The 12439-nt window shown below is 54.3% G+C and overlaps 1 protein-coding gene across 5 annotated transcripts in view; it reads right to left on the reverse strand.

Moving 5' to 3' along the window:
* Positions 1–211: 211 nt before the first annotated feature.
* The window catches only part of C14H16orf71 (chromosome 14 C16orf71 homolog), a 91385-nt gene continuing 79157 nt past the window's right edge, over positions 212–12439 (reverse strand). For all 5 annotated transcript variants that reach the window (XM_038151620.1, XM_038151619.1, XM_038151618.1 and 2 more), the window contains 4 exons: positions 11575–11792; positions 9570–9655; positions 5236–5305; positions 212–1247 (listed from right to left, as the gene is read on the reverse strand). In XM_038151620.1, coding sequence (XP_038007548.1) covers positions 1170–1247; positions 5236–5305; positions 9570–9655; positions 11575–11792 — 452 coding nt within the window. In that variant the 3' untranslated portion in view covers positions 212–1169. The remainder of the gene's footprint in view (positions 1248–5235; positions 5306–9569; positions 9656–11574; positions 11793–12439) is intronic.

The raw sequence follows: 12439 nt of genomic DNA on the forward strand, positions 1-12439 counted from the left end.
CCACCCTGGACAGCACTGTCCCAACCCCTCTTGGAGCTCTGGCAGCCTCTGGCTGTGCCCATTCCCTGGGGAGCCTGGGCAGTGCCCAGCACCCTCTGGGGGAAAAACCTTTCCCTGATATCCAACCTAAACCTGCCCTGGCCCAGCTCCAGCCGTGCCCTGTCCCTGTCCCAGAGATCAGAGCTGCCCCTCGGGAGGAGCTGCAGCCCCCCCTGAGCTCTGCCCTCAGTCTCCTCCTCCAGCTGAACAATCCAAGTGCCCTCAGCTGCTCCTCAGACCCTTCCCCGTGCCCAGGTCCCTCCTCTGGACACTCTCCAACAGCTTTAGATCCTTCTGACATTGTGGCACCCACACCTGCCCCAGATCTGAGATGAGGCCACACCAGGGCAGAGTCTGAGTCTTTGCCTCAGCAGGGCAGGTGGGAGCAGGAGGCTTCCTGGGCTGAGAAGAGCCTTTCCTAAAGGAAAAGGACCCCAGAGTGTCCCAGGAAGGCTGTGGGTTTGTATTATCCACAGCTTCCTTTCCTCTGTGCTCCTGGAAAGGATGAGAGGACCAGCAGCTGCTGCAGGAGGAGGAAGAGGAGGCAGGGCCTGTCCCCATGGCAGGGAGCAGCCTGTGGGCTGGCACAGTCCGTGACAGGGCTGCCGGAGCAGAGGCAGGTGAACACTGAGCTGTGCAGCCTTTAATCTTATTGAACAGCTCAGCCTGGTGTTCTGAGCCTCCAGGGATGCAGCTTTCCCTCCGTTTCCCTTTCATTTGCTGGGGGTTTGTCTTTGGCTCAGAGGAGCAGCAGCAAGCAAAGTCTCTCCACGAAGTCTCTGAGGCCTGGGGAGGTGGAGTCCCCAGGCACCTGAGAGACACAGCAGTGAGCACCTGGCCCTGTGTCTGCCTCCTGAGGCTTTCCCGGCCCAAGGAGTGCTCCAGGCCTTGCTCCATGCACACGAGCAGCTTGTCTCTGGATGGACTCCACTGGGAAGCACAGCCACAGTTCAGAGGGGTTTGTTTTGGGGCACTGAGCCTTCCTCCACCACTCTCATTTCTCTGACCCATGCTAACACCTCAGACTCTGTGTTTAATTCCAAACAAACAGTGCTCTTAGAGCTGCTTGTGCCTGTGTGTCCATGTCCCCCGTGGCATCCAAGGCTGCCTGGGGGCCTTGCCCCTCTCTGCTAGCAATGCTGGGCTTCAATTCGGTGAATGCTCTCTGATGTCAGGGCGTCAAAAAAGCAGCAGAGCAGCTCCCGGGCCTGCGGAGAAACCAAGGAAAGGGTTGGAGGAGAGCTGTGAGTTCTGTGAGTGGCAAAGAAACTTTTTTACAGAGGCAGGTTTCTTGTGCAGAGGCTGCTCCTGGGCTGGACTAATCCCAGCACAGAGGTGGCTGTGAGTGTCCCACAGCAGGGGACACTGCTCCTCGTGATGCCCAGGAGTTACGTTTGCAAGGAACTGAAGAAAAGCAACAACAAGCCAAGTGCCAAGTTGGAAATCCCTCCCTCCCTGGCTGCTCTGCCTGTCCTTCCCAAGGCCAGCCCCTGGCACAGCAGTTTGTGAGCGGGAGAGGCCAGTGGGGTGCCAGGGGCTGCGGCCCAGCCTGCAATCCTGGCTCTGCTAATGGGCACCCCGGCCCCAAAGCACTGGGGATGCTGTGCTGCCACCCACCCCCCACAGCCCTCAGGCCCTCCTGCCTCTCTCACAGCTTTTGTCTCTTTCATGGGACCGCAGCCCCTCTGCCTGCTGTTCAGGGGAGAGGATAAGGCCAGGAGGGGCTGGGAGGTTTTCCCTGTGCTGCTGTGCTCCAGTTCCACATTTCAGGTGCCTGCAGGAAGGGTGGCTCCAGGCAGAGTGGAGGGATTGCTGCTGCCAGGGGAGGCTGGGCTGCTCCCCATGGGCTCTCACTGTGGGACAGAGACTGTATCACCTCACTGCTCTGCCAGCTGATGGTGGCAGGTCAGTGATGCCACCGAGGGACAGCCACTCTGTCCCCACAGCCCCACCCAAGCCACAGTCACTGCTGCAGGTGAGGGGGAGTGTCCAGTGTCCTCATCACTGGAGACATCCCAGTTTGGGCATGGAGCAGCTGCAGGGACATCTGGGACAGCCCTGAGGAAGGTCACCAGCCCCTAACAGTGGCACCAACAAACCATGGCTCTGTCACTTCCAAATGGGAGCTGTGCTGAGTGTGCCTGGCACCTGCAGGGTCACTGGGGTGAAGAAGGAACTCCCAAAGCCTTTGGGATTTGTCTTCTCCTCAGGCAGGTGTTTCACCCAGGGCAGCTGAAGGTGCTCCAGGAACGCAGCAGAAGCCGGCACAGATGTCAGCACTGCACCAGGCCATGTTTGAAAGCTGATTTCTCATCCTGCTGCCTAATCCCAAATCCCACTGGGAGCGAGGATGATATTCCATTTCACTTCCATGGCTTGACTCCACCAGGAGAGGCTGCAGCTCTGCTCAGACCATGAGGATTTGAAACCCATGTTCATTTAACCCTCCTGAACTCTGCCTGATATCCTGTTGTTGCTCATTAGCTTTGCCCTGCAAAGCCTGGCTGACATTTCACAAACTCATTAGCAGGAGATCAGAGGCTCAAACATCATTCCTGGGGCCATCTTTTGAGGAACAGATTCCCCGGTGGGTTTGCTCCTCAGATCTCACTGTGATTCCTGAACCTGCTCTGAACTTGGGAGGAAAAGGCCCACTGGAGACCCAGCAGGAGCTGCTGCTGTGCTGGTTGTACCCCGAGGGAGATGTGCTGCTGTCCCAGGACTGCATTCCTGCTGGAAACTCCGAGCTCCCTGCTTCCAGGGGGATTAGGCAGCACATCCCAGGCTGCCAGGAGCAGGGAGAAGGGCTGAACATATTTGTTTTTTCTCCTCCCTAGCACAAAAAGCCTTCTAAGCCTCTCCCTGATAGGCTCGTTCCCCAGCGCCGGCAAGCAGAAGGGATTTTATGTCAGGCACAGAGATGTAATGTCCTTTCAAAGCAAATCAGGAGACAGCCTGGACTCGCTGGCCTGTCACATTCCTTGGCAACAGCCTGGCACCCTGGCAGCAGCCGGGGCTGGGCTGGCAGAGCCCTGCAGAGCCGTGCGGGCAGCGCTGCCCGGGCACTGCAGCGCCGGGGATCCGCTGTGCCCCCGGGAAAGGGAACCCAGCTCAGGGATCTGCTGTGCCCCCGGGAGAGGGAACCCAGCTCAGGGATCCACTGTGCCCCTGGGAGAGGGAACCCAGCTCAGGGATCTGCCCCCGGGAAAGGGAACCCAGCTCAGGGATCTGCTGTGCCCCCGGGAGAGGGAACCCAGCTCAGGGATCCACTGTGCCCTCAGGAGAGGGAACCCAGCTCAGGGATCCACTGTGCCCTCAGGAGAGGGAACCCAGCTCAGGGATCCACTGTGCCCCTGGGAGAGGGAACCCAGCTCAGGGATCCACTGTGCCCTCGGGAAAGGGAACCCAGCTCAGGGATCCACTGTGCCCCCGGGAGAGGGAACCCAGCTCAGGGATCCACTGTGCCCTCGGGAGAGGGAACCCAGCTCAGGGATCCACTGTGCCCTCGGGAAAGGGAACCTAGCTCAGGGATCCACTGTGCCCTCAGGAGAGGGAACCCAGCTCAGGGATCCACTGTGCCCTCAGGAGAGGGAACCCAGCTCAGGGATCCACTGTGCCCCTGGGAGAGGGAACCCAGCTCAGGGATCTGCCCTCAGGAGAGGGAACCCAGCTCAGGGATCCACTGTGCCCCCGGGAAAGGGAATCCAGCTCAGGGATCTGCCCTCAGGAGAGGGAACCCAGCTCAGGGATCCACTGTGCCCTCGGGAGAGGGAACCCAGCTCAGGGATCCACTGTGCCCTCGGGAGAGGGAACCCAGCTCAGGGATCTGCCCTCGGGAAAGGGAACCCAGCTCAGGGATCTGCTGTGCCCTCGGGAGAGGGAACCCAGCTCAGGGATCCACTGTGCCCCTGGGAAAGGGCTGGGAACCCAGCTCAGGGACCCGCTGTGCCCTCGGGAAAGGGCTGGGAAGGGCCGGGAACTCAGCTCAGCCTCTCCGGGGAGCTTGGGGTGGTTCTGTCTGCGTTAAAAGCAGGAATGCACACTTCAAAGAGGGCTCGGTGTCTTTTAAGGCTCAGTCCTTAGAGCACTGGTGCTTGAAGGCAGCAGCTCTGATGTGTTAGCTGAGGTTACAAACACATCTCACTCTCCTGCTGGGCTTTTATTGGGGAAAAAAGGGATCCAGAGGAGAGGTTTGTCCACTTGCTATCGTTTCTCACTCTCCACAAGTCTTTTATCACAGAATCACAGAATGGTTTGGGCTGGAAGGGACCTTAAAGCTCATGTCACTCCACCCCCCTGGCATGGGCAGGGACACCTCCAACAGGACTTCACGTCTCCTGATCCCAACTCCTCAGGCTCTGCCTCCTCTCTCCAAACCTCTCATTTGTTTGAGCTAAACTTTGATGATTACAGCCCGAATTTTGAATGTATTTATGCAGTTTATTCCCATTAGCTGCCCACATGTCTGGAGCTCAGCGTTTCCTTTCTTGGGCTGATTTACTGAGAAAATATTCAGCTAGACCATCCCTGGAATGGCTGATGGCTTCACTCCTCCTCTTCCACTTGGATTTGGGCTTCTGAAATGCAACTTTCAGAACACAGGACTTGTGCCAGCTTGGCCATAGGGCTGAATGAACATTTCTTGTCACTATTTTTGACAAATATCACAGACACTTGAAATGCTGCCCTGTGAGGGTGTGAGGCCCTGGCACAGGGTGCCCAGAGCAGCTGGGGCTGCCCCTGGATCCCTGGCAGCGTCCAAGACCAGGCTGGAAGGGGCTTGGAGCAGCCTGGGGTAGTGGAAGGTGTCCCTGCCCATGGCAGGGGGTGGCACTGGATGGGCTTTCAGGTCCTTTCCAACCCAAACCATTCCACAGTTTTGTGTATTTTTCTCTGTGTTGATTTTTCACAAAAAGTAACAGAATTTCAATGGAAAATATGGAACCTTTATCAATATCTCCAAATGTTTTGATTCAAAACTGTGTCACCACTGTAATGTGGGAGACAGTTTGACAGGATTTTGGTCCCACCTTCCCCATATTCTGGGCTCTCAGCCTAAGCCAAGGCTTGGGGCTGTCACCACCTCTGACTCACAAAAGTTATCATTTTCTTTGAAATTTCAACCAATATTAACAAGTTTCCTACATCACAGGAGCACAAAGAACACATATCCATACCACAAACTTCTCTACTTGCCTGATTCTCATTTTGGGGATAAAGGAGATGCTCTGCAGTGTCCAGGACCGACTGGTTCTGCCAGCAGGCACTGGGGGCAAAGAGAAAGGGAAGCAGGGTTAGTTTGCCATGTCAGCTGGGAGGGAGGGAGATGACCCAGCCCTGGGGAGCTCTGAGCTCTGTGCCAGCAGCTCCAGCCACAGGCATCTGCTGCTGCTCCTCTTTACACAGCTAAATCCTGGGTTTTACAAAGCTTTGTGTAAATGGCTTTGTACTATTTAAATACAAACCTTCAAACAAACTTTAAATACAAACTGGACAAGCCATGTCCAGTTGCATAAGGGTGGTTCTGGGACAGAGGGAAATGCACATAAATGTGGGTGCTTGGCTCTGGGCAAGGGGCTTTTTCTCCACTGAGATAATCTGGGTGTTCTCCCCCAGTGCCAGGATTTTCTAAACTGCCTGGAGCAGCAGGCACTGCCTCTCCAGTCCTGGTTTTGCTCTGACCCTCCTCAAACCACACACGACCTGACCTCAAAGTGTATTCCAGAGAAATGGAGAGGCAAGGTACCACGTTCAGAAGTGCCTTTTAAAGGGACCCTGTACAAACTCCCAGCCTCAGGCTTGAAAACTCCTCCGAGGCTTTGGAAACCTCTCCCTGCTCCCTCCCCCCATAGCCAGGTATTGTGCTTGGCAACAGTTTTCCCTTCACTGGTTTTCAACAGCTCCGAGATTTTACACCCCATGTGTTCATTTTTTTCCTCTTTTTTTTTTTTTTTTTTTTTTTTTTTTTTTTTTTTTTAATTTCTACACCTCCCTCCTCTCCAAAGCTCCCCGGGATGAGCTTCCTATAGGGATAACATCGCTCCCTGCTAGCAGCAATTAGCACTTGGTAAGAATGTTTCATCAGAGAGAAAAACATCCAGCTAAGTTCCTCAGCTCTTGGCTTCTGCTCTGATTGCAGTCCCTCGTTTTAAGGCTGGAAGGCACAAAGCCTGGCCTAAACTCTATTTTTTTTTTCCTGCTGCAGCTCGGTTTTGAGGGTGCTTTAGCCAAACCCTGCCTACTGAGCTGAGTTAACCAGGTGAGCTGCTGAGTCCGTGCACAACACAGGTCCTGACAATCTTCAAGTGCTTTTTAAATGCTTCAACCATAGAGGAGTAATCACTGTGGAACCAGCATCACCTCTTAAGGCAGCTAAATCTGGTTTGTCATGCATAAAAAGCAGAGCATGCCTTCCTTCCAGGAGTTGCTTTGAATCTACTGCTGTAAATTCTTGCCTCTGCCACCCTGCAGCCAGGAAATGTGGCTGTGAAAACAAGTTATGACAGGGAAAATTCAGATGCTTTATCCCGAGCCATCCAGGCAGCCAGATGCTGACAGAACTAGAAAGGTAAGTCCCACCTGGTTTTCCCTTGGCTGTGGATAGGATGGGGTCACTTCCCTGTCTGGGGTCCCCACCGCTCCCTCACCTGTCCCAAACACCCCCTCTGCCCTGTGAGCTCCCCTTGGAACACTCCCAGATTCCTGCCAGGCTGCTTTTGTGCCCACACCTGCATTGTTCTGTCCCTTCTTCTGGTGCAGAAATGATGCCCTGGATGCCCAGAGAGCAGCCAGAGTGGGCCCCGCTGCTGAACAACCACAGCAAGGAAGGCCTGGGGCTGCCTCCAAACCCCCCAGGATCTGAATGCCTGTCCTTGACAGAGCTGCCTTAGGAAAGCTTTAACAGGCTCAGGACTAGGAGCAGTTTCACTGGCAGAGCCCGCATTGTTCCTCTCAACACCTGATTCCTCTTTATCCCAGCCCATCTCTGACATCACAGCCGGGCTTCCATACAGATGGGAACGTCCCTCCCTCCCTCCCCGAGGCACAAAGCCAGAGAAATGTGGCTCAGCTGGGACTCAAGGGCTGGAAAATAATCCCTTCACCGCGGTGAGGCTGCAGCGGTGCAGCTGAACCCGGGCAGGTATTGGAATGCTGGGCCCTGGCAGAGACAGGGAGATAAATATCCAGTGATTTATTCGGGACAGAAGGGGCTGATGGAGCTGTGAGAGTAATTAACCTCTGGTGTTATTTAAATGGAAGATGTCTTGGCATGAAGTGTCCTTGGGAGGCACCAGTGAAGTCAGGCTCATTTAAAAAAGTTCGACAGCTTGACAGACAAAAAGGGTGTGAGCTCCTGATCTCCCTGAGGATCAGAGCCCTCCCTCCTCCCACCCTCGGGCACACCTTGCTGCCTCTCCCTTCCACAGGCATTTCCCATCATGAAGGCAAAAATGTTTTAAATTTTTGTTTTGTTTTGGTTGGTTGTTTGGGTTTTTTGGGGGGTGGTGGTATTTTTGTTGTTGTTGTTGTTGTTTGGTTGGTTTTTGGGGCTTTTTTTGGTAGAGCTGGTTTGAAAAGGCTCTGTGATCACTGATTCTGGCACTGAGGGGAGAGGCAGAGTGGACCCTGCTGTTTGGGGGGTAGATCCATTCATTTGGGAGTGGATCCTGCTGTTTGGGGCTGATCCTGCCCTTTGGGAAGTGCCTCCTGACCCCCATAAGTTACACATGGGTATTTTGGAGCTCAGCACAGAAGTTCATCCTTTGTACAGAGCAGGAGGGGGGTGAAGGTGCAGAGATTGGCACTGATTCCTGCTCAGCCCCTCGGGGCTCTGAGAGCCAGGAGAAGCCACGGGAGGTGTCTCTGGAGGGGCTGCCTTGGGACTGGCCCCTGGAACCACAGCCAGCCTGGAGGAGAGGGGAGTGCTGGGCTGTTAAGCAGCACCCATGACTGTGGTGCTGGGGAAAATACAGATATTGAGATCTTGAGTGACTCTACCAGAACTACCTCCAGCAGGGACCTCCGGGGTTCCCAAAAGTTCACTTTTTTGGTCACAAACCAGAGAAAGCTGGGAGAAATCTCACCACAAAGGCCTTGGCTAACTTGCTGGTTTTTTCCCCTTGCAGAGTGGAAGGTTTGGGATGTGGCTCCCAAGGGTGTGATTTTAAATGAATGGAAGCAAAGTGAAAATGTTGTCAGTAGCTTAAAAACATTTCTGAAAAGTTACCAATGGAATCTGTTCCAACCATTCCTCCCAGGTGTGGCCTGGGAACGTTTCTGCAGAGTGAGGACTCTGAGGCAGTGTGGATGTTCAGCTTTGATCCCTTGGAGCCTGCAAACTCCAGCAGCCCTGAATCCACTGACAGCACTTTCTGGAAGTCCTCCAGGGGGCACAGCCAAAGTCAGGATGGGGTTTTTGGTGTGGCTGCTGGGCTGCTCCACATGGGATGTGGCACAGAGCTGACTCTTGGTTCCTGTGCCAGAGGAGCCATGTGTGAGAGCTGCACATGCCAGTGCCAAGTACCAGCCCCGTGCAGGGAGCCCTTCCCTCTGGGGAACACAGGGTTAATTGCCCTGCTAATCACTCTGTTTCACTAATCAGTCCCTGCAGAGGGGTTCTGTTTGTTTTTCCAGGCTTATACATCCTCTACCCAGCGTTTCTGGTGATTTATTTAAGAGGCTAATTTTTGATTTTGCTTTCTGGTGTTTATTTTAAGGTTTGGTTTTCTGGTTTTTTTTTGTTTTTTTTTTTTTTTTTTCTTTTCCTTCACAGCAAACATAAAATCTGCTAAGATATTTCTCCTAGGAATTTTATTGATTCAGCAGGTCTATTCCCAATGTGAGTCCTTATTTCAGAGAATTCCCTGTATTCATGGAACCATGCTGCTGAGCCTTATGGACACTGCAGGTCCTTAACAAAGGACACAACTTGGTTTTTAAAGGTCCTGAGTAGAGGACACATGACTTGGAAACTGGGGGACACTCTCAGGTATTGGGCCACTCATGACAAGAGCCACTGGGGGGGCATGTCCAGGGAAGGGAACAGAGCTGGGAAGGGGCTGGAGCACCAGAAGCAGCTGAGGGAGCTGGGAAGGGGCTCAGCCTGGAGAGAAGGAGGCTCAGGGGGACCTTGTGGCTCTGCACAACTCCTGACAGGAGGGGACAGCCGGGGGGCTCGGGCTCTGCTCCCAGGGAACAGGGACAGGTCGAGGAGAAATGGCCCCGAGCTGTGCCAGGGGAGGTTTAGGTTGGATATTGGGAAAATTTCTTCATGGGAAGACACTGGCACAGCTGCCAGGGCAGTGGTGGGGTCACCATCCCTAGAAGAGTTAAAATGTGTGGATGTGGCACTTGAGGGCCTGGCTTAATGGTGAATGTGCTGGTTCCTGGCTGGACTTGATCTTTCCCAGCCTTAACAATTCCATGACCAGTGACTGACCATGAACAAGGTGACTGTGCAGAACAGGCTGCCCTTGAGTGAGAAGCACAGAAGAGAGATGCCCTTCCTCAGGGCAGCAGCTCCTCCTTACCTGTCCAGCAGGGAGCCCAGGGAGGTGACAGCGCTGTCCCACTGTGCTGCCAGCACCAGGCACAGCCCATCCTCCAGCAGGGAGCACTGCAAGAGAGGGAGGAACAGAGCTTTGGTGCTGCTCTGCACCTGAACAAGTCTCTAAGTCTGGCTGATGGGTGAGGAACAGGAGCCACAGAGCGACAGATCCTCCAGGCAGAGGCAGTGCCATGTCTGAGCATGTCTGAGCCCTCCAGTACTCCTGTTGTCCTCTCTGAGTGAAAACCAGCAGTGTCTGGGTGTGTTATTCACTCCCTACCTCTGCTAGAAGCAGGAACACCAAGACAGGTAAATATTGAGCTATTGTAGCAGAAACACTCATTACCTGAAGCAGCCCATCTCCCTCCTAGAGAGGGAGAGCAAAGGCTGTGACATTCACCTTTGGCTCAGCAGTGCCAGATCCTTCTGGAAACACACCAGCTCTGCCCAGGGCCATTTATCTCTGACAGGAGGAAGGAGGGATGGCTCTGCTCCCCCACTGCTGATCTGTCCTTCCTAGAGAGCCGTGCACATTCCCCGTGCAGAGGGATGGATCCTCAGGGGACTCGGGGCACAGGCGAGCAGTGCTTACACTAATTGGCTGCTAGATGTAATTGCTGTTCCATACAGATGTACTTCAAAGGGATGCTGTCAGTTTTAAAAAGCACAACCTGAAAAGATCTTACATGCTCCTATTACAGATAACACCCAAGACTTAGAACTGAGAGCTGGAAGCCCAAATGTTTGTGTTTTGTGAAGGGGCTGCTGTGGCCTGAGAGCCCTTGGGTGATTGTTTGCTACAGTTTGCTACTGCCACTGTAATTACTGTCCCCCCTTGCTTACTCTCTGCTGCTGACAGCACTTTCCTGCACATTCCACCTCCCAGCTTTGCCCAGGCAAGGTTCCTGACTGGGTGGGCTTCTCCTACACCAAGAGGAAAACAGCCTGGGCCTGGTTTTCCATTGCTGTGGAGCAATGTCAGCTCAGCCCAGCAGCACATCCTGTGCCCACCCAAACCCCAGGCTGGGCTGCACCTACTGAGAGCCACAGAATGGCCTGGGTTGGAAGGGACCTCAAAGCCCATCTTGTCCCACCCCCTGCCATGGGAAGGGACACCTTCCACTATCCCAGGTTCCCCATCCAACCTGGCCTTGGACACTTCTAGGGATCCAGGGGCAGCCACAGCTTCTCTGGGCACCCTGTGCCAGGGCCTGAACACCTTCACAGCTAAGAATTCCCTCCCAGCATTCCATCTAACCCTGCCCTCTGGCAATAGGAAGCCATTCTCTGTGTCCTGTCCCTCCAGGCCCTTGTAAATGGTCTCTCTCCATCTTTCTTGTAGCTCCTTCACACACTGGAAGGCCACAGTTAGGTCACCCCAAAGGTTCTCTTCTCCGGGTGAACAATCCCAATTCCCTCAGCCTTTCCTCCCAGCAGAGCTGCTCCATCCCTCTGATCATCCTGGTGCCTCCTCTGCACTGGCTCCAGCAGCTCCAGGTCCTTTCTGGAGCTTCTAGGTCCTTTGCTGGGAGCCCCAGAGCTGGAGGCAACAGTCCAGGTGGGAAAACCTCTGGCTCAGGCTCCAGGACACAGTCCAAGAAGAAGGAGAAGAAGAAGAAGAAGGGATTTTTAGCATTGTAGAGGAGGATTAATGGGGTGTGATTACAGAGAGGGAAATAGAAACTGTAGTTATATGGAGAAACAAGAGAGGAGACAGCAGCAGAGCACACAGAACAGGGTGATGGCTGACTGGAATGAAACATTCAATAAATGACTGGTGGATGGGCCATTCCCATGAGGGCTCCCAGGGATGCAGGACCATCAGGAAATGAATGTCCAAACGTCCCCAGTGCCCACATTACTCACCAGAGGTGCCAGGGCTCAGAGGCAGTGCTGCAATAGTGCCACCAAAGCCTCGGGGCAGCACATCAGAGCAAGGCTCTTCTTTAGTGCCAAGGAAGCAAAGCCCAGCTCCAGCTGTTCCATACCTTTGCTGCAACACTGCCCTTGGCCCTGCTGAGCATCTGGGAGACGCAGAGAGCCTGGGCTGAGTCCAGCACAGCCAGGCGAGCTGCAGTCACCACGAAGCCTCTGCCCACGAGTTCCTCCAGCAGCGCCACGTACGGGGGCGGCTCCGAGCCCCGCAGGATTATCCCGGGCAGCACCAGGCAGGTGCTGTGCCAGAGCTGCTCCAGCAATGCCTGGCCTGGTGGGAAAAGAGCAGAACATTTATTTGGTCTCTCCTCCCAGCACCTCTGAGCCCCTCTCAGTGCCTCTGCCCTGGCACAGATATGTCCGTGGCTGATGGGGGCACCGCGGAGTTGGGATGTCCTGGGATGAGCACTGGGGTGTGCCTGGGGGTGTGTCCCGGGGTGTGCCTGGGGAGGTGCCCTGGGAGGTGCCCCGGGATAAGCCCTGGGATGCCCATCCCGAGCTGCTGCTCGCCTTTGTGTCCCTGCCTGGAGATCACAAGACAGCAGGAGTGACCCCATTTCAGGAGTCAGACAAGGACAACTGCTGGTTTGCTACAGGAGCTACTCTTCCATTTTCATTTCTGCCAAGCAGAGAAAGCTGCTAATCCAGCTGCTTTTATAATCCCAAATGTAATTCTGCTCAGCATACGTGAGGCTTAATGTATTTCATATTTTCCTCATGATAAATCTGTCTGTCCATTGGGCAGCAGCTTGGTGATAATTATTTGCTGGAAGGAGCTTTCCTTGTGTGCAAGAGCTTCCTCTAGTGTCCAAGATGAGCCCAGAACGTGACTGATGTGTCTGCTTTGCTGGAGGCACTTATGAGATCGTGCCTGACAGTTCAGAGATCACGTGGACTTGCTTTTCCAGGGCAGTAACT

The sequence above is a fragment of the Motacilla alba genome, chromosome 14 (genome assembly GCF_015832195.1).
Source record: "Motacilla alba alba isolate MOTALB_02 chromosome 14, Motacilla_alba_V1.0_pri, whole genome shotgun sequence".
NCBI classification, from domain to species: domain Eukaryota; kingdom Metazoa; phylum Chordata; class Aves; order Passeriformes; family Motacillidae; genus Motacilla; species Motacilla alba.